This window comes from Physella acuta, unplaced genomic scaffold (assembly GCF_028476545.2).
Source record: "Physella acuta isolate Inbredline_101_S28 unplaced genomic scaffold, ASM2847654v3 ptg000435l, whole genome shotgun sequence".
Taxonomy (NCBI): domain Eukaryota; kingdom Metazoa; phylum Mollusca; class Gastropoda; family Physidae; genus Physella; species Physella acuta.
The window spans coordinates 339,320-362,854 of record NW_026731954.1 but is presented as its reverse complement, the minus strand read 5'-3'; the positions used below and the strand labels follow the sequence as shown (position 1 = coordinate 362,854).

At 33.6% G+C, this 23,535-nt stretch overlaps 1 protein-coding gene across 1 annotated transcript; it reads left to right on the top strand.

Moving 5' to 3' along the window:
• The first annotated feature begins 627 nt into the window (after positions 1-627).
• LOC131942961 (tolloid-like protein 1) lies at positions 628-17,625 on the top strand. The gene is made up of 10 exons (XM_059302932.1): positions 628-707; positions 1,215-1,341; positions 2,431-2,660; positions 3,758-4,030; positions 5,806-5,937; positions 10,942-11,226; positions 15,359-15,500; positions 16,204-16,403; positions 17,010-17,228; positions 17,576-17,625. Exons 1-10 carry the CDS (start codon positions 632-634, stop codon positions 17,623-17,625), a joined length of 1,734 nt encoding a protein of 577 aa, XP_059158915.1. The 5' UTR covers positions 628-631.
• The last annotated feature ends 5,910 nt before the right edge of the window (positions 17,626-23,535 follow it).

The window sequence follows — 23,535 nt, the reverse complement described above, 5'->3', positions numbered from 1 at the left end:
ATTTTGCTTCAATCATATAAGCTTTGGTCAATCACGAGATATTTTACATATTTTTAGCGACATCCTTGTACTTATACGCTAAGATACTATTACAACCAAGTCTACACAAGATACATTGATATTCAGAAAATCATACATTTCGAACACTAACATATGAGTAAATACATTTAAACTCTTGCTATAGTGCAGCGAATACGCCCTACTGCAACGACTCTTCAACCAGTTTACTTAAATTATGTATCGCGGCCACAGTATTCGTATTTCTTTCATCTGTTGGAAATTTGAGATATATTCGTCTACCAAGTAGGTAGAGTTACCGGACTTACTATACTAATGTCAATAAAATTGGTATTGACATTTTACATAAGAACCAGGAAGATCCGTGTTTTTATGGAAAGGCCTTTGAAAACTGGAGCAAGATATCTCATATCCCCTATTTAAACTCACTCCTAACCCAATGCTTTCGCATTTGGTCAGGTATAAGCTCCATTTAAACTTTAAGTCTTAAAACTGTACAACGGATTTTCAAATGCTTGTATTTCATGACATAATGTTCTTTTTAAAATTATAAACATAAAAGTAGAATTTAACGAATGTATTTGGTATTTATTTTTTCCCCAGCTTTTCCAAAATGCGAATTTCTAGAGTGGTAACTTTCTGCATTCTGATTAGCTTGGCCAATTTCGTTGTTGGTCAGACTTTTACAGGTGAGCACAAAGGACTAAATAGTTTAAAAAATTAAAACAATTTAAAACGAATTTAGTTAAATAAAATTTAACTAAAATCAGTTTTAGAAGTAATGATGTAGGTATAGTTGGTAATAATCAGGAATTCAGATTGGATTTAAAAAAATAGGCGTTTATCCATAAGAGTTTGAATTGGCTAGTGAAGCAAGTCAGTTATACAGTCATAAGAAAAGTAAAATTGATGATGTAACGAAAAGGCTTCATAAAATGCCATCGTGATTTTAGCATTGTAGATCTTGTATTTTCATTTTTTTGGTTTTGAATATAATTCATTATAAGGTTTTAAACATTTTACCATAGGACTATTGGTTTAAGTATCACATGTAACAGAGACGAAAACTAAAAATTCATTACAAATGGAATTTGTAATTATTTTTTTTTTAACGAAGGACCTCAAAGTTTATGCTTAAACTATTTCTAGCACATGTAAGTATAACTGTTTCAGTAATGCCAGTTTCTTGTCGCCAGAATGCGGTGGAATTCTTGTCGGACCAGGCGGGACTATATCGTCACCAAACTACCCCAGCATCTACCCCAACAATGCCAGATGTAACTGGACAATCACAGCTCAGCCAAACGAGATTATAAATCTTGAGTAAGTTCAAGTTTGTCTTTTCGCGTTTTTAAAAATATATATTAATAATGATGTACCACTTCGTTACCGTTCCAATAATTTTATTTACCACAAAGAGTAAATAACAAAGTTTTTTATTTCGGCAATCGGTCTCTCAGTTGGGGCATGTTTAACGTTAGAACACGCATCTGCTAGCTTAAAAAATAATACGTTCTGAACGCGGGCTGAAAACAGAAGGCCCCCCCTCACGCCCTAGCCCAGTGGTGCGATGCACTTAGGGGAAGAATGTGGGAAAGAGAGGCTGTACTGATGTCCAAATGGAAATTCATTTTAACTCAGGGCTGTGTGTCTCCCGTGTTTCTATAGCAGCTGACGCATATTATGGGCTGTTAGCTTGTAGACAAAATCTCGTCTGCTACAGCGGAGTTAGTTACATACTTTGACTTGTAATTACACACGATCCCCAGAGGCGTAGCAAGTGCGGGGCGGAGATGCGGACCGCACCGGGTGACACTATTTAGGGGGGTGACACCAATGCAAAAAATTGCAAAATGTATTGGAGAAAATGCTCTTTTGCCAGTACCATTAATGGTTGAGTAAAGTTAAATAGAAAGTACACATTTACAATTATTACAGAGGGTGGGGGTGAAACCATGACTTAAACGTGCTAACGGTAGAGAAAACAATGCTGCATCCAATAACAGAATATATATAAACATATTTAATATATATATATATATATATATATATATATATATATATATATATATATATATATATATATATATATATATATATATATATATATATATATATATATATACTTTTTTCTTGGGGGGGGGGGTGACACCATGAAGTGCCGCACCGGGTGACACCCGACCTAGCGACGCCACTGACGATCCCTAAAGGTCCGAAAAAAAATAGTATATATTTTTGTGATATTGACGTTCAAACAAAAATAAAAATCGCAATGGAATATGTTCGCTTAGCCCCTAAGAGAAACAGTCCAACTTCCTGATTTTTTTGTGCTTATGTCTTATCATTTCGTATAATTTATGTAACAGACGTAAAGACTAAAATAAGAAATACATTGGATTAATTTTCAAACAGGTTCAAAACTGTAGATTTCGATGGCTACGTGGACGCGTGCCCAGATTATGTCGTTATTTATGGCGGAGACAGCATACGATCACCTGTTATACGGCAGCTATGCAGGTCCAACACATCAACGGGACTGGCTGATTTTTACGTGCGTTCAACATCAAATAAAGTTTATGTTAATTTTACATCAGACGCTTACAATCAGAGACAAGGATTCTTGGCCAACTACTGGACTCATGGTGAATTACTTTGATCAAACATAATTAGCCAATGATTATGTTTTAGTGAAAAATTTATTTTTAACTAATTTGTAAGATGAAAAATTAAACTAAAAACATTTATTCGTCAATGGTAAATAAAATACCATTAAAATAGTCATAATTTTAAATTTGGAACTTGACTTTGTCAATAGTAATCTAATTAAATTTGGAAGGAGCGATTAAAAGTGCAATTTATTTGATTTCATATATATTTAAAAGTGTTATCGTCTAGCGTAATAAAATTGTTTGCACAATAATGTTTTAAAATAAACCGGGAGTGATCTCCCCAAAACTTTCTCGAATATTCTTATATAACTTGGAATATAGACATGATTTTCATTACTTAAGCTTTTAAAAATAGAATAGAATCTCATAGAAAAAAGAATTGCGCACCAAGCGAACGCCAAAACAAAATGTGCATAATAGTGCGCAATATTATTAGTACTTTATAAATTTACATGCGTTTTTTTGAGAAATAGGAAATAGCGTAAATAAGTACTTCCGGTCAACGGAAATTACTCAAAATTTGATAGAAGGTAGGGAATTAGATATTTTACTTACATGTGAAATTTCATTTGTCTATCTTAAATAGTACTCAAGTTATAGGCTTTGAAAAATTCAAAGTAAAAAAAGGACCCCTTCCGGTTATCAGAAATCGCTCAAAAGTTGATACGGATCTACGATTTTGATAAAATACTTATATATGAAATTTCATCAACATAGCTGTAACGGTACTCAAGTTATCGTGTTTATACACAGACAGACACACACACAGACAGACACAAAAATCTCGATTTTTTTTGCACGATTACAAGACTTTCTCTATACTTCGTATATACGAGAAAGTAAAAAGTAATTATAAAACAATATATAGTTTGTAATAATTTCTGTTAATTTTAATTTCTCAAACCTTCAATACAAATATGTCTAGCTAAAGCTTTCAATAAATATTATCTACCAAAATCTATTGGCCTACACATTTTTGACTGCAGTTCTAGCCAGTACACTAGTTGAAAAATTAGTTTTGCAGCTTATTATTCTTATAGTTTACTCTATTTGTTCATACATTTATTTAGCTTGTCCCCCAATGACTTACGGTCCAGAAAGATGTACACAAAACTGTGGCTGTGTGGTTGAACACACTGTGTATTGTAACAACTTTAACGGCTCGTGCACCTGTAAGAAAGGATGGACGTCACCTACCTGTGGAACCGACGTTGACGAGTGTGCTGATCCCCTCATTGAAGCTTGTCCACGAAATTATCAAGTGTGCAGGAATAATATTGGAGGTTTTGATTGTGATTGCCAAGCTGGATTAGTGAAAAATCCTGTTACTGGAGCTTGCGAAGGTAGCCAATACCAATAATAACAGAACAGTAGCTACTAATATTAGCCCTTAAATGCATATCGCTACAGACATGCAACATACCAGTTACCTTCCCTTAAATTATTAGCCTAAACATGTTTGATTCTGTGCATCGCGTTGTTTGACTGCTACAATGTTAAACTACAGCTTGGGCATGTCTAAGTGACATAGATTTGTTTTACCGCCAAGCCGATCTCAAATTTGTGCATGGTCACAAGGTTTTTTATCTCAGCATTTTTGGTTGGCGTTTCAAAGTTCATCAAAGTCAACTAAACTGGTTTTGGAATTTTAAAAATATGTTTCTGACAACCTAAGGTATGTATTACATATTGTATGTGTTGTTTTGAAAATCAATTCCTAATTTATTTATAAACCTTCACAAAACATTGGTTGCAGTACTGCAACGTTATGCATGTTGACCTACTTTTGCACTATTTTTTTACTTAATACATCAGCATTGGTGATTATATAGTACCTTGTTTTTCTTCTAGTTTCAGCATAATCATTAAGAGATCAAAGGTGAATCAAGGTGAAGAATAATATGAAGTAGATGCTCTTGGTGATCCAGAGTATCTTCCTGGATCTCCTGGACCAGTGTGGACCCTGGATATCCTGGTCCAGTGTGGACCCTAGATATCCTGGACCAGTGTGGACCCTAGATATCCTGGACCAATGTGGACCCTAGATATCCTGGACCAGTGTGGACCCTAGATACCCTGGACCAATGTGGACCCTAGATATCCTGGACCAGTGTGGACCCTGGATATCCTTGACTAGTGTGGACCCTGGATAAGTGTGGACCTTAGATCTCCTGGACCAGTGTGGGCCCTGGATCTCCTGGACCAGTGTGGACCCTAGATATCCTGGACCAGTGTGGACCCTAGATCTACAAGACCAGTGTGGACCCTGGATCTACAAGACCAGTGTGGACCCTGGGTCTCCAGGACCAGTGTGGACCCTGGATATCCTTGACTAGTGTGGACCCTGGATAAGTGTGGACCCTGGATCTCCTGGACCAGTGTGGACCCTGGATCTCCTGGACCAGTGTGGACCCTGGATCTCCTGGACCAGTGTGGACCCTGGATCAGTGTGGACCCTGGATCTCTAGGACCAGAATAGACCCTGGATATCCTGGACCAGTGTGGACCCTGGATCTTGTGGACCTGTGTGGACCCTGGATCTCCTGGACCAGTGTGGACGCTAAGTCTCATGGAATAGTGCAGTGACAGGTGCAAATTCACATCAAGCTCAAACAGTTTGCCACAAGTGCAACATATATCTTTGTTGTAACAAGATCAACAACTGTCTTAAAAAGTATCACCTGACTACATAATGTTGCAGACATGCAACAATTCGGATTTTAATTAAAGAACATGTTTAAACTAAAAATATTTTTTTTCTTGACAATACTCTTCATATACCCACCAAAACAATATAAAAATATTTATTTCAATCATTATTAAAATGTCATGCATTTAAGGGTTAGGAATAAGAGTAAATAAAGTCGGATATGTATATGTGTATTTATGTGTATGTATATGTGTACGTGTAAGTGTACGTGTACCTGTACGTGCATGTGCATGTGCATGTGTATGTGTAGGCCTATATCTATATATGTATTTGTATATAAATGTATATGTACTCACCATTTAATCTTTGCTCAGTAGCATAGCAGTCCCGTGGCATAATTTTAAAAGCAACTATTCATTTACTCTAGTTTTAAAGTTTTTATGAAATTTTTTTTTTACAACTTTTAAGCTGACTCAAGTAGACCATGCACCGGTGCTTGTCCTGGCTTATGTGGGAAGATAACTCTTCCAGGGCAGGTCACTCCAACAGAGCAGTGCTACTGTCCGTACAACACTAAGTTGGTTGGGAATCAGTGTGTCGGTGAGTACAATAAGTGCAAAATGCAGTTTAAAGTTAAAGGAGAAAATAAACCAAGTATAAAAGCCTTTATACCAACAAGCACTGACACTAAGAGAATTAAACTACAATCAAAGCTTTGGTCTGTCATGAGATCTCTCAGTGACCAAAGCTTTTATTAGAGTGGCCAGTTTATTTTATTTTCAGTGCATTTAAAAACTTGTTATCATAAGGGTTTACATTTTTGTTATATTTTCCATTCTTTAGTCATTTGTTCAAAATAAAGTTAACACTACATAGAAGTGGCGTCTCTAGGTCGGGTGTCACTTGAGTACCGTTACAGCTAGGTTGATGAAATTTTAAATATAATTATTATATTGAAATCGTAGATACGTATCAACTTTTGAGCTTTTCTTTCTTCTTCTTCTTCGTTCTTAATTATTAGTGTTAAATGTGATCGAGATTTATCTGCCAGTGCGTTTGAATTCGAGACTTTGTTCGAATTTATCAACCATGAGCTTTTTGCCGACTCGACCACGCCTCCAACACAATTAAGCGTTACGTGTCAACTGGTTATGCGCCATTGAGGCCATTGACGCCGATTTCAGCCTGCTTTTCTTTTTGAGCAATTTCCGATAAACGGAAATGGAACCTTTTCTAATTTGAATTTTTCAAAAGCCTATAACGCGAGTACTATTTCAGATAGATAATTGAAATTTCAAATGTAAGTAAAAGATCTAATTCTCTGCCTTCTATCAAATTGTGAGTAATTTTCGTTGACCGGAAATAGTAATTTATAAAGTAGTAATAATATTCCGCACTATTATATACATTTTGTTTTGGGTTCACTTGGTGTGCAATTCTTTTTTTCTATAAAAACTACAGGGGATGGGAACTCGGGATATAGACATGATTTTTAATTCATTTTAAATATTTAAAATTTTTAAAATGGAATAAAATTTCTAGAAAATAGAATTGCACACCAAGTTAACGCCAAATAAAATGTGCATAATAGTGCGCAATATTATTAGTACTTTATAAATTTACATTGGTTTTCTAAGAAATCAGAAAAAGTATAAATTACTACTTCCGGTCAACGAAAATTACTCAAAATTTGACAGAATGTAGAGAATTAGATCTTTTACTTACTTGTGAAAAAGTATAAATTACTACTTCCGGTCAACGAAAATTACTCAAAATTTGACAGAATGTAGAGAATTAGATCTTTTACTTACTTGTGAAAAAGTATAAATTACTACTTCCGGTCAACGAAAATTACTCAAAATTTGACAGAATGTAGAGAATTAGATCTTTTACTTACATGTGAAATTTCATTTATCTGTCTGAAATTGTACTCAAGTGATAGGCTTTTGAAAAATGCAAAGTAGAAAAAGTACCACTTCTGGTTATCGGAAATTGCTCAAAAGTTGATACTGATCTACGATTTTGATAAAATACTTATATATGAAATTTCATCAACTAGCTGTAACATTACTCAAGTTATCGTGTTTACAGACACACACACACACACATACATACACACACACACACACACACACACACACACACAGACATACGGACAAGATTGCAAAACTATGTTTTTTCGACTTAGGGAGCTGTAAAACGTCGAGATTTGTAAAAATCTCGATATTTTTTTTTGCACGATTACAAGACTTTCTCTATACTTCGTATATACGAGAAAGTAAAATATGGATTAAAAATCATGTCTGTATCCCGAGTTGCCATCCTCTGTTGTTTCATATAAGAATATTCGAGAAAACTTAGTTGAGATCACTCCCGGTTTATTTACTTTAATTCGAATCTCTTCATAGATTTTGGTAGAATCATATTAGTTCACTCTTTTGATTTGTTTGTGTATCTAATTGATTTTTTTACATAAAAATAACATTAAATGATATGGCGACTTTATATAAAATTCTTATTTTATATTATCTGTTGTGGGTTTTTTTATGATGACGAAAATAACTACAATGTCATTTAATTGTTTACTTTCTCTCAGAGGCGTATCCAGGTTTTCGGTATAGGGGAAGCGAAAATAGCAAAAAAGTCGCCGAATTGTAATATATATATATATATATATATATATATATATATATATATATATATATATATATATATATATATATATATATATATATATATACACAATGTAGGCCGACAAAACAAAAAAATTTAGCCGACAAAACAAAAAATGTATCATTCTAAACAAAAATATACACACACTACAACAAAAAACAATGAACGCAACATAATCCGTTTTGTAATCTTTGTAAAAAGAAATTACACAATAATTCCTGGGACATTAATTAAGACAAGCGAAATAGGGGAAATAATCCCTCTGTTAATATAAATATGTATATGTATACACATTTCATTATAAATATCAAAACCAATCAATAATTACTTTGGAATGTAATAAAGTTGCCAAACACTATTCGGTTTTTATAAAAATATCTTGTCTACAATCAGCATTAAATATATTCTCATCATAAATGCTAAATTATTACAGCATAATGAAACTTTTTAAAATCAAAGTTGGTATAAAACCAAGCTTTTCAATATTGAAATATTAGCCTACTTATAACTAAATTATTGGTCTATGTATTTCACATCATACATTCTTTGATTAGCTACTGACTTTTTGTGTTCTTTAAAGATAATTTTTTAACATAATGATAATGTGTGGGTTAGATCACTGAATTGCTCACACCTTTTTACTGGTAATTGCAAAAACAATATTCACAGAGTTTTACGTTTCAAAAGCTATGATTCTGGCGGCATGTTCTTTGGTACACCATTACGCGTTTTCCCAAATGTACTTAACAGATCAGTGCGGGGTGAGTTGGGGGAGGGGGGGTTCAACTTCATTAACCACTGTCCAGTCACTTTAGTTTTTAAATGACTGTTTTAAACATACCTATTCAATTACACATATAAAGTGATTCAGAAAAAAACTAACGGCCATCCTCATGGCCCTCGAGTATATGCCAACAACCACCCTTACCAGTATCTGCATCTTAACCGACTCCCTATCAGCATTACAGGCCATTAAAGGGGGAGAATGCTGCAGAGTCGACATAGTAGAAGAGATTCTACACACATGTACCGAGATGAAACAAAGGGGACGCTCGGTTCAAATGATCTGGATTCCCTCCCATATCGGCATACCAGGAAACGAGTATGCCGACAAAGCAGCAAAAAAGGGAGTGGAATCCAGAGCAATTGTGGAAACGGGAATTGGCTATTCCGAAATGAAGGCCACTATAAAGAAATAAATAAAAGAAGAATGGATACAAAAATGGAATGCAAGCAACAAGGGTAGGCACGCCCACAACATACTGCGTCCACCCGACGGGAGACTGCAGGTTACAGCAGACCAAAGGCTACCCATTAATAAAAAAAATTACAAGGCTGCGTCTAGGATCAGCCGCCTTAATTCACACAAAGAAATGGTGCCACACATGCAATGAAAAAAACACAATAGACCACTACCTAATACACTGTAAGGCATACAACAATCAAAGAAAAGAACTCATCAACTACTTCCAGACAAACAAAAACACATTATTAACAACAGAAATATTACTGGCTATGGACGCCCCATCCACTCTGCATAGCCTGGTAAAAAAATATGTGCACAAAACAAAAGAATCAATCTAACAAGCTGTAAAGATAAAATAATATTCACCCAATAACAAAATACAAATCTCGCACAATAAAAAACCACATCCAAAAATGAAAGGAAAACAAATGAAACTAAAATGTACATACACAAAAACCACGAACTAACCACCAAAAACACAGTCTGCGATATAATCGTAAGTTTGAAAGCGGACTTTAAACCCCAAACAAGAAGAAGAAGATATTTTTTACAGAGGGATCCATAGGTGAGGGGGGGGGGGGGGTTGTAACCACCTAACCCGCTTACGCCACTGAGCTGAGCGGATAATTAACTGTGCGATCAGTGTTAGCGTTGAGTTGTTGTTTTTAATACAAAATATAGCATTATTTAATATAGATCTAGATCTTGTAAACTAAACAGATAATTAATATAAAGTTGATACGGTTTCATTTAATTTGTAATCGTAATCACTATCACCCAAACTGTTATAATACTACTACTTCATCGTGATGACGTTGTTGACCTTGTCAAAGTTTCCCCACAGCTACGCAGTTCGCCCATAAGTAAATTTAAATGGAGGTGCCACATCAGATGTATTTGTGTCTGTATTGTAATTTCAAAAAAATAAATTACACGATTCAAACTGTGTATATAAATTAATTATGTGTGAAGTTTTATGTATAACATTTTCTAATTCAATTATTCGTAAGCAAATACATTATACAGTTGCCTTAAACTTAACACCCCTCTTGCCAAGTGGTACTACCCGTAGAGGTTTTTTTTTAAACATTGCAATGCATCGTAATGCTTATTTTTAGAATGATAAACTGACACAACTGCTAATACGTGTTGTACACGTAGACTCTACTAGTCTATTACTATTATGCTTAATTGCTGCATGAAAAGAAATCTTGTGTTTACATAGATGTGCCGACCAAAAATAATTTTTCTAACAAATATCATCATTTAAAACTTTGAGTTTAAAAGTTTCCAAAAAGGCGCCACTTTGCTGAAAATGGCCAGGTGGGGGGGGGGGGGGGGGGGGGGGAGGGGGGAAGCGGCCGCTCCCCCTTCTCCCCCCTGCGTACGCTACTGCTTTAACTATCAGACAACAACATTTTACAACAAATAATCTAATTCTTTGTACATAAAACTGTTTTTCTAAACACATTTCCTTTTTATATTAATAGCTGTACAAAACATGGTTACTAATACTACACTCAATTCGAAAAGTATTAAAATATTTTTAAACATGGTATAGTTAAACAATACTTAGATCAATTTTGTATATTGACATGACCGCCGTGAACAATTTTTATGATGACACTTTTTCACTTATTTTGTAAATATGTGACCCATTATTAATGTCATTTAAACAATTTCAGAATGCACTGGTCTAACGTATGGAAGAAACTGTGAAAGGAGTTGCAGTACTTGTGTCAAGAATAACACCCAACGTTGTGACAATGTCACTGGTCAGTGTATCTGTTTACCTGGCTGGTCAGGCAGCACATGTGCTGATGACGTCGATGAGTGTAGCTTTAGTGGCAACCTCAAGGTTTGCAGGGAGACAACTGGCAATTATTATTGTGTGAACACCCCAGGAAGCTATAGATGCGATTGCTTTCAGGGTTTTGAAAAGGCACCAAACGGAACATGTGTGAGAGCAGGTAATTGATAATTTAAGTACTTTGTGATTTTATCAGCAAAAATAATAAAATATAAATAATAAATAATCATCGCTGTCACAGTTAATTGCTTAGCAAAGCAAAGTATAAGTTCCTGCTAAGTTGGCCTAAAAATATTATTTAAAGTGTATCCAAATGATTATTTTATTTTTAGCATTGATAACTAAGGCAAGTTTGTCTACTTCTGATTTATTGTTTCATACTCATTTAATATAGATTATGGCCAAATTCAATATTTACAAGCTTTTATTTAAATTGCTTCCTCTATCTATCTATCGTCACGACTCAAATGGGCAAGCGAAACTACGACCATTTTTATCTGACCGATTTCTTTAAAACGCGAAACGTAGGCCAAGATACGATTAAAAAAAATTGCTTCTCATCTATATATATAATTCTCTTCTTGGAGACCATAGAAAACACCAGGCTGCTTTCAAGGGGGGGGGAGGTAGGGGGAAAGGAGGGTTTTAGTGTTTTAAAGCAAATATTTTCAGTGGCAGCATTCAAATTATGAATTACTGAAAAGTAGAAAATAAAACAACTAAATAGCGGCGTATAATTCGCCGCGGGTCGGCTCGTATAATATATTTGAAATAAAGTACATCTTACGATTCCCGCAAATAATTATAAGATGCAAAAAATCTACCAACAGCAGCCAATACTTATATTTGAAATCTCGTGCTCGTACTGAAACGTAACTTATTTTCATTTCATAAAGAAGTAGAATAAAATACCACTTTCGTGTACCGGAAATCACTTAAAAGTTGATAGAAACCGGTGAATATGATCTTTTACTAGGCTATCTTACTGACGTTAAGGAAAGTAAAGGCGACTGGGCAAAGCACTGACCACACTATCCCTTTCACTTTCACTATCACTTTCAGGTTACTGAAACAGGTTAGCTCTGCCTCATTTGTACCATGGACCTTCAAGTTTGAAGGGTTGCTGTACTTTCCGATAAAATACTTATATATATATATATATATATATATATATATATATATATATATATATATATATATATATATATATATATATATATATATACACATATATATAAATTTCTTTCACCTAACTAAAAAGGTACTCCTGGTATCCTATTCCCACACAGACACACACACTGACAAACACACATACAGAGGGACATACGCACCGACAGACACACACACATACACAGAAAGACACACACAGACACACAAAGACAAACATAGACAGACACACGTGCACACACAGACACACACAAATACTACACACACAGAAAAAACACTGACACACACACAGACAAGCTTTTATGCATTCACTAAACAAGAAGAAAATAACAGGTAAGGTTTTTGAACAAACTATTCCAAACATCGTATTATTTACATTTTCCCTATACTAATTTAAATCAACATTAAACTTGACATTATTTCTAATTTAACACCAACATTTAAAAAAAGTTAATAAATATTTCATTTATAACCAAATCGGCATTGATCTCACTCTAAATTATCTCGAATATTTTATAAAACACTACGGGTTATGGCAACTCGGGATATAGACATGGTTTTAATAATTTTTTACATACTTAAACTTTAAAAAAAAGAATTGCGAGCCAGGCGAACGGCGAACAATATGTGTTTAACAGTGCGGAATATTAGTACTTTGTAAATTCGTATGGGTTTTTTGAGAAATAGGAAATAACGTAAAGTACTATTGGATACAATGTTTCTTTGAGGTATACAATGAATATAAACAAACACTTAAGTAGGTTATAGATGGATTTTGATCGTGATTTGGAGAGAATGGGTGTTCAGCTATCTGTTGCCATTCCCCAATTCCAAATTGTTTGAATTTTTTCGTAAAAATGTGTGCTGATAATATACATTAAACGTATATCTATAAAATAAAACCCATTTATTGATTGTTTTTCCTAATAATTTACCTAAAGAATTGTAAAGAATTTTTTTTTCATGAAACAAAATCTCAAATGTGTAACGACCCCCCTCCCCCATCATACAATTACGCCTCTCATTCACAAGGACTATAATATTGTTTTTAATGACACCTTGTGAAAACATTTGAATATTCTTTTCAGTATAATTAAACTCTTCTACTTTTTCATTTAGTTTAAATGTTTAACAGTTAAAAACTTGGTTTTATTGTATTTAAAAAAAAAACAACAACAAAACAACAAGTTTATTAAAATTCTAATGCACTCACAACATATTTAAAAAAATATTTAAATTATAATTTGGGATCCTCAATCTGTTTATGCTATATCATAATCACAGCTTGCAGTTTTTTGTTGAATGCAAGTGAGGGAAACATCACGTCACCAGGTTACCCAAACTATTATCAATCTACGACTCCTTGTTCATGGACCATTACAGTGCCTCAAGGGAAATCAATTACTTTAAGGTATTCTTATTTGATTTAAAGCTGGAACTATCGCAAAACCAAGACCATTTTTTCATAGAGAAATAAAACCCGGAATGAATACATAATTGAGTGAGTGGATGAGCAAGTGATTTAGCGATCGAGTGAACAAACTAGCGAACAGGCGAACGAATGAACAAACAAACGAGTGAACGAGTGAACGAAAGAATGAGCGAGCGAACAAACGACTTAAAATTAGTATCGACAAATTGGTCTGGTAGGGTAATTAACCTTTTCGTTACAACGTTAACATGATAACGTTTTGGTTTTGATTTACAGATTTACAAGCTTGTATTCTTCCACTGGCTACAACAGTTTCCTACATATTTTTGATGGGCCAAATGCTGATGCTTTTTTAATTGGTCGATATCACAATGAAAGACACGATACACTAACAATAAAATCGACTGGAAATGCAATGCATTTGAAATTAAACTCCAGTGCTTACGTAAATGCACGATTTTATGGATTATACACAACAAATGGTAATATATACCAAGGCTTAGTATTATCTACCATATTAAATAATAAACTAATAGGTTGTATGTGAGTCTAGGAAACTACTCTACCCACCCCGTCAATCACCTTTCCCTGGAAATACCCCACCCCGACATTATACACACGGAGTCATTAACACTGTCCAATATCTCCCGGTAAGTTATCACAACCCCTTTGGTAGTTACCCCCTCCCAAGTTGAAGAACCCTGGCACTTACCTTAACCACAAACACTAAACTCAAAACTATAGCTAATCCTTAACCCCAACATCAATCCTAACCTCAACTCTAAATATAGATCTAAACCTAACACAAACATTGTCCATAACACAAACACTAACCCCAACTCTAACTTATCCCTAACTGGGCGGGGGTGGGGGGTGGGGGGGAATTGACTTGGAGGAATTGCTACTGGGGGGGGGGGATGTCCGGAGGGCAATTGACGGGTGGGGATGAATTGTACTGCTCCAGATTTATATATATCTAATATGTATTTCGTCAGATGCATTTTTATTGAAATAATTGTCTGGTAAGATGAACACGCAACATTAACATAGAGTAGAGAATGTGTGATATTCTATGAAGATCTAGGGCTTTACACCAAGTTTAATTACCTCCTTTTATGTCTTCCCTGCCATTATCCCTTCTCAATTATCCAACCGTATTTACCCCAATCCCGTCTTGAAAATATCTAATTAACTAGGTAAACCCGGCATTTTCTAAAATGCCTACACTTTGAATACATGAATTTCGCTCACTGAGAACAAAATGAATAGCAGTTTGTACTTTCTCTTGCCATTCTTTAGAATACATTACAGTGGAATAAGTAAATTTAAGAAGGAGCTTATTTTATCCCTTTTTCTATCACTATTCTATCCCTATTCCTATCCCTATTTCTAAACCTAACCCTAAAACTAAGTTAAACCTAAACTACCCCTAACTAGAATCCTAACCAGCACCCTATTTCTGTCCTTATCCCTATTTCATATTTCCATCCCCAACCCTATTCCTATTCCTAACCCTAAGCCTAAAACTTACCCAAACTCGAAAAATAACCCGAACCCTAACCCAAAACATAGCTCTAAAACCATCCATAAACTATCCCTTCATAGGTTATAAACGAATGCACCCCAAGAATTAAGAGCTGTTATTGATATTTATTATATTACGACACCTTGTGTTTCATTAATGTATTTTTAGATTATGCCAGTGGTTGCAAACAACTTATTGATGCAACGGATGAAAAACAGATACTGAAAAATCCTGGCTACCCAACATATATCAACAACACTGTCTGCTATTGGGCAATAAACGCGCCTGTTGGATACAACGTTTCTTTAAGGTAGCCTATACAATTAGAATAAACATAAAATTAAGCTATAGGTGGATCTTGATCGTGATTTGGAGAGAATGGATGCCACATAATAGGTTTAATTGATTAAATAATTAATTATTCTATTATTCCATCTCAATTTCATAATTTAAAGAAAAAAAAGAATTTTAATTTTTTTATAGTTTTTATTTTAGTAGTAGCTAGTAAACAAACTACATGTTAATATTTGTAGTATAGGAGAAAATTTATTAATTTACACAACAAATTGCTGTAAAATAATTTAGTAATATGTAATTAAGTGTTTAGATCATATTGAAATATCTAATAGACCCCGTATTTAAAACAATTTCAATCATACATGAATTATACAGAGCCTTACGTGTTTACACTCGTGATATTTGTTAAACTTTTCAATATTTATCTGTGATATTTGGCAAACTTCTGAAAGATTTGCAGTGCATTTTTTTTACAAACGTAAAATTAAATGTTGTATTTGCTAATATTGCATTAATTAATAATTATGTTGCAAGTTTTTTTTTGCAGACCCATTAAATAAGCACACGCAATCAGGCTTTGTACTGTAAACCATACAAATTTGAAATCTCATATTTGAATTACATGTTTCTCTTAAATCTAACACTGATTTAGTTACATTCAATATTAAATCATACGGGTGTTATTTTGAATATTTTTCAAAATCCTCTTGTTTTAGGTTTACAGAAGTCTCACTGGATACCCAAGGCAAATCCTTTCTTAAAGTATACAATCCCAAAAGTGCTTTTTTAGATGTCAAAGGACCATTTTCCGGGACAACAAATCCAAATCCAATAACATCAACAGAAAACATTGTATACGTTTTGTTGCAGTCAGATGGATCTGTAGCAGGAAAAGGTTTCAATGCCACATTTCTGAGTATGTACATAATATCCAATATGGAATAATTATAACTTCTTTCTTTCTCTCTCTCTCTCTCTCTCTCTTTCTCTCTCTCTCTCTCTCTCTCTCTCTTTCTCTTATATATATATAAGGTTTGTCATTGTTATAGTTTTTGCTTTGTTTTTTCATCATCTGTTATTATACATTTCAAAATTTTACTATTTCTATTTCCATTCACTATATTCTATTATGAAAATTGATTAACATACAATTTTAATATAAATTTACCAATTGCGTTTAATTTAATCATCAAAATTTGTGTTTTTAATGATTAAAAATAAACAAATATAACTTAACTTACTATTGTATTAGAATTAATGGAAGTAAACAAATATGGTGTACTTTCTGTGGTTTCATTTAATAATTTCCGTGTTTTATTGTAAACAGAATTTTATTTGATCAAAACAAAGATTTGTTTGTTTTCCTTCTTCATACATGATCATAAAAATGTAGGTTGTATATAAACGTTAATTTCATTATTCATTTTTAACAACACATTTTAATTACATGCATTTGTTTTGGAAATTAATCTTCTAAAACTAGGTAATGTATACCTTAAAATAATTTACTGTATACTTACAGGATGCCTTCCATTTTACTATGGTGAAGAAAAATGTACCACACCATGCAACTGTGTCAAGAACAACACACAATATTGTGACAGTTTTAACGGGTCATGTACCTGCTACCCTGGGTGGCAATCAGCTACATGTGCTGATGATGTCGATGAATGTCTTAGTAATCCTTGCTATCTCACTGAAAAATGTGTGAACACTGTAGGAAGTTATAGATGCATACCTGGTAGGTTTTCATTTTTAAAACAGCTAATATATTACATATTAAAACGTAATTTTAATTAATAAACAATTTTAAAATCTGAACTTCAACAAGTGAAAAATGCCATTGTCTTGTGCAATTTTTAGCATTCTTGATTGTCGATGCATAACATAGAAAATTATAAATATAAGCTACAAAAAAGGTTAGGGATGCAAAACCTAACCAATCCATAGGTTTATAAATTATCGCCACAGATGCAACATCACTACAGGTCCAGCAAAAATATCCCACAATTGTTACCTATGAATTTATTTTGCGTGTTTTTTTGGAAGCAAAACTGCAGATGACAGCATTAAAATTAATTGTTTCAGCTCAGTGTCTTTCTATTGATAAAATGGCCAAGTTTGTTCGTCTTGCCTGACTGATGGTGGACCTTTAATATGATTTGATCAATTTATGTTTTGAAAAACTCCTTTTGCAGCTAGCTACACTGACGCTCATTGTTAAAAATATGCGGATTGCTATGGTTAGGTTGGGAAGACACTTAACTAATCCCAATTTTACCATACACTTGAAAATATTCAAAGTTTCCCAATTGTTAGCTTTTTTGTCAGTGATTTCCTGATAACTTTGAATTTGACTAATCGAAAACTTCGTATTTCGTAACAAACTTTCTGCACTAGTTTTGTCATAGAGTTCTGTGAGATTCTTGATAGCTATATCGATGTAATCGTTTTCAGATTAAACAAAAAAAATGCGTGAGAAATCCAAACATTGTGTTAATTTTCTGTATATGCAAAGATCTTCGTTCAATTTCTCAGAGCAAACGACCGATGGTTTCTAGTTATTCACGATGAATTGCTTGTAATAAAGTTAATCCAACATCTCTTGCTTCCTATCCAGCCTTTGGGCATTTTTACCGAAAACGACGTTCTGTAAAGATTTCGTCGTCCAAGCAAAACTTGACAGCAGTTGTTTAGGCCTTTCCACTATATTGTTTCTTTCTCATCCAAAATATTTACTTAGAGCCCTCATTTTTGCCGCGTAGCTATCCAATCCTATATCCTATGTCTGTAGATGCTTGTTGCGTATTGTATGTGTTGTAATATTGGGCTCTATAAATATAGATACGATATAAATGAGTAAGACAAAATCGCAATGAAAATAGTCCCAACATCATCGCTGGTTTGAACTGCTTCTGAGTTACCACCCCTAAGCTACTCTTAAGCATCAATAATTGTATCGAAATGTAAGGCCACAGCTTCTTGAACTTCGTACTTTGAACTCCTGCGAGTTTCACACATTCTTTTTAAATTTTTGCTGGAGCATGCTTATAGAGTATTTTCCATCGATGTGTAGAGGAAGATGAAAATGCAAATAATGATTTGACAGTACCGAAAAATGTCACTGCATTTGCACTGATTTCAGCTGCATGAATTCACGCAAAATGGTTTGTGCATGGTATTCACAAGGATTTAGGATTTAGCTGAAAAATACGTTGCCCTACCCACAGTCTGGATACCAGCCATTGTTGTAGCGTTACCGTAACATTGGCCTCTACAGTCCGACAAGCGTAGACCATTTTCCTGAAGCTTCCTCAAAATTTGATCTGTGATAAAAAGTCGACAAAGCTTACTTATCTTTCATTTTGGTGGACATAACGAAGAATTTGGGACATTTGATCAACATGTAAAAGGTCCTTTGTGCCGACAAACACGATAGTAAAGTATTTTGCTTGTTTAACAGAATCAATGATGCTTGATCTAACGTAAAGGCCGCCACAAAAAAGTGCCGCCCGGGCAACTTGCCCCCTCTACTTCCCCCCTCAATAAGCTAGTGCTAGGGGGTAACACATTTCTTATATTTGGTGTGTGTGTAGGGGGGGGGGGGGAGTGCGTCCAAGGCAGTGATGCTTGTCTTTGGTGTTCATATGTTTATGATTTTAGGATGAGGTTGGTGTGGGTAGGGTGACGGGTAGTAAACGCGGGTAAGCAAATTACCTAACACGCGGAGTTGGTTTTGGGTTGGTTTGCCATGTTCAGTGTTAAGGTTGGGGAGAGGTAGTGATTCGTGTCCTTGTAGTGACGCTGCTAATGTATGCAGTGTGTGTGTCTGTGAAGACGATGAATAAGTTGGGGCAGAGGTTTTGCTTGGGGTGGTTTGTTGTGTTTAGGGTAGGTAGGTGTGTTTTTGTCTGTGTCAATAGGAAGTTCAAAGATGGTGGACAAATAGTGTGGCATCCGTCGTAAGAAAGGGATATATATTAAAAACATGATATGAGAAAAAAAGGGGGGGGGGGATATAAATTAATTGAAAATGGTTGCTGTTTGTGAAACTAGACAGTGCTAGGTGGTTCACATTCCCTTTCTTAATAGGATTACAGGATTGCATAATTTGAAATTACAACTTCTTGAACTATATTTATACCATAAATACTATGTTTATAATATCTAATTTTAAAGTCGGGGCTGAGGTGAATTTTTTTAAAAAAAAAAGGCCCTTTTATGATGACAGAAAGTATTTCGATATTTTAGATGTTCCTTTTTTTGTAAGGGGCCATAATCAATTTTCTGATGTGAAAGCGGAATATTTAATCAGTTAATTCCATTTTATCTTATGCTATACATAATAATTTTCCAAGAATGTCAAAAAGGTAAGATTGTTTTTATCAGTGTGTGACATAACCTTTAATTTTAAAAAGGTGAATGGCTGTATGGAGGTGGGTGTGGGTGTTTATGTTTGTGGGGTGTATGACATTAAAACGAAAAGGGAGGAGGAGGGTGAGCGCGTAGCGTTTGCAATGCTTGACACGCTTAATTGTTTATCGAGTAGTTCGCTGCTATAAAGGTAGGCGTGTTGTTATCTGTGTTCAATGGGTCTTCTAAGATGAAGGGCAGATAGTGGACAATTTTCGTGAAAACAAAAAGAAAAAAATTGGGAGTGATCTCCCCTTAACTTTCTTGAGTATTCTTATATAACGTTACGTGGGACGGCAACTTGTGATAAAGATATAATTTTTAATCAATTTTTATTACTAAAACTTTATAAAAATAGAATCTCGTAGAAAAAAGGAGTTGCACACCAAGTGAACGGCAAATAATATGTGTATAATAATGCGGAATATTAGTACTAATTTATAAATTCATATTAATATGCGTTTTTATGAAATCGTAAATAGTGTAAATTACTACTTATGGTCAACGGAAATTACAAAAAAATGACAAAAGATAGCAAATTAGATCTTTTACTTACATGAGATTTTCATTCATTTATCTGAACCAGTACTCAAGATATACGCTTTTGAAAAACCAAAGTAAAATAAATTCCACTTCCGCTTTTCGGAAATAGCTAAAATGAAATTTTATCAACCTAGCTGTAACGGTATTCAAGTTATCGTGTTCACAAACACACACACACGTATACACGCATACACACACACATACATACACACATACAAACACAGACATACGGACAAAATAGCAAAACTATGTTTTTCCGACTCTGGGAGTTGTAAAATTTCGAGAGATTTGAAAATCTCGATTTCGATTTTTTTGCACGATTACAATACTTCTTCTATACCACGTATATACGAGAAAGTAAAAAAGGTACGAATTCTTACCGGTCTACATCTTATTTTTAGTAAGAAAAGGAACAAATCTAGATGGTTAATAGCAATGTTGACCGAAAGTACATACACAACTTATATACAAAAGTAGATTCGCTGCGGTTCTATACATACAAATTACCGCAAACAAGCAAAAACTATAACATATAAATTAATCATTCACTCGCTCACATAAATAATAACACATAAGTTTGTAATGTATTTACTTATTCATTTAGATTGTGACAGTAACATAACTGCTGTGTCTGGAAGTATTTCCACGATTGGCTTTCCAAATTATGTATATATGAATGCTACATGTAAATGGAGAATACAAGGAAGTCCGGGTCAAGTTGTTACACTTAGGTAACCACAAACCTATTTTTTTCACATAAAATATCATCATCCACAAAACAACTAAGTATTAAGAGCATTTTAGAAATAATATCTAATTGGCGAAACATACCTATTAGATAATACTAAAATATATTTCCATATTTCTATATTGTAATTTCTATACATACTTACTTTTTTGTCGGCATTCCTTTTAATTTTATAGTATCAAGGATCAAGATTTTCGGATGCGTGAACACGGAACTTGCTTATATGAATCACTAAACATCTACAGCGTTATTAATGCAACAAGCACACACATAGGCAAATACTGTGGAACAAAAATACCACCTTTGATTAGGACCAGTGGTAACGTCATGGAGATTCAGCTAACAACATATCCGTACTGGAACACAACAGGAGGATTTTCTGGTGTTTTCTACACACACAGTATGTATCTTCATATAAAATGCGAAATGCAATTTTGTTTTCTGTAATGTGGTTTAAAGTAAGTAACATGTTTTGTCTTAGGATAAAATATATTAATACAAGCTGTTGTTGAGAAATCTTTTCTATTATCTTTGTACAGACTGTGTGTACCTGTTCTTAATATTTTATTACTAAAGTTATTGCTTTATATAATGTGAATTAAAGTAAGATAACATTTTATCCCCGGATACAATAAATTTAAACAAACATTTAGAGGCAAAAACTTTTAAAAAATTATATATATATATATATATATATATATATATATATATATATATATATATATATATATATACCTATTGTATTACTCAAAATACTTTTTTTGCTACTGAATCATGTAGGCTATACTTTAAATTAGAACCATGCTTATCGTGAATTTTCATTATTATATTTTTCTTAATACAGTAAATGTAAGATTAAAAAAAAACCCACTAGAATACTCAGCTATACAGCATGTTGTTCCTTGTTTAAAAAGTAACTACAACAGCTGTGGCGATTTTTGTATTTTTTTTAAAAAGTTGTTTCATAGATATTAATTTTTTTTTATAATTTTAGCATGTAAAGAGTTTACTTATGGACCAACCTGTCAGTTCAATTGTGGATGTGATCTGTCTAAAACACGATTCTGCGACAACACCAATGGTGTTTGTGTGTGCAAACCTGGGTGGACAGGTGACACGTGCTCTGAAGATGTTAATGAGTGCAAGTACATCACCTGCCCAACTAATGAAGTTTGTAAGAACACACCAGGGAATTATTCATGTGAATGTAGACTTGGATTTAGTAGGACGACAAATGGACAGTGTCAAGGTAAGTGCATTATTCTCTATGTTATTTTACATTACATAAAAAAAGTCCTAGGTAATGTATCTGATTTCATAGTTGCAAAATTACTTAAAATCTTAATACATAAAATAAAGTGTAGCAATGAATATTCTTAGTAATATGGTAGTTTATCTCATAATTATTGTATGCATTTATAACATTTTAATAATAAATTTTAATTTGATATTAATTACTTAATTTCGGAAACAAAAACTCATACCTTGTAGGCATATATATATATATATATATATATATATATATATATATATATATATATATATATATATATATGTTAGGCAACAGCTTGAACTGTGTAACAGCAAAGAATAAAACATGTTCCCACTTTTGTTATCGAAACACTTCTGGAGTTTTAATATGTACCTGCCCTGAAAACATGGAAATAGGAGCAGTAGAGGACCAGTGTGCTGGTCAGTTGGTAATTTATTTATTACCTATTGAATTTCTAGAAGATTTTATGAGTTTGTATAGATATTATTTTTATGTTTACAAATAAAAAAAATATAATTTGGTGAACGGCGTTGAAATAAGCACATTTTATTTATTGTAGCCAGAAAAGTAAATTGTAATACTTTTCTATTTTGTTTTGTGTAAGTGCAACATTTTATTTTAAGTCCGAGCGCGCGATTTTTAAAGCTGGTGAAGTGTCTACAAGCCAAGAGGTAAGTGTATACTTTTGATTATGAGTATTGTTAGTAAAGATAAGAATAGAGTCAGATTAGTGTCCCCTGGTATATAATGTTTGTTTTTAAATAAGTTACGAAGTGTATATTTGTTTAATAAAACAAGAATTAATTATAATTTAGTAGTTGTATGTCAGAGAGTAACGATAATAAAGATATGAGTCATAGTTAATCGGGGTATAGTAAAAAGGAGAATATCAGAAAAGTCGGTAATTGTTTAGTTATTACATAGTTATTGCATACCACATATTTATTGTCTAGCTACTGGTGGAGTTATTATAAAGTTGCAATTAAGATAGTATTTAGTTCTTGTCCAATAAAAATGCATTAAAGGAAGATGGCCAAATAAAATCATTTGCTCATAAGTCCCACTTATACA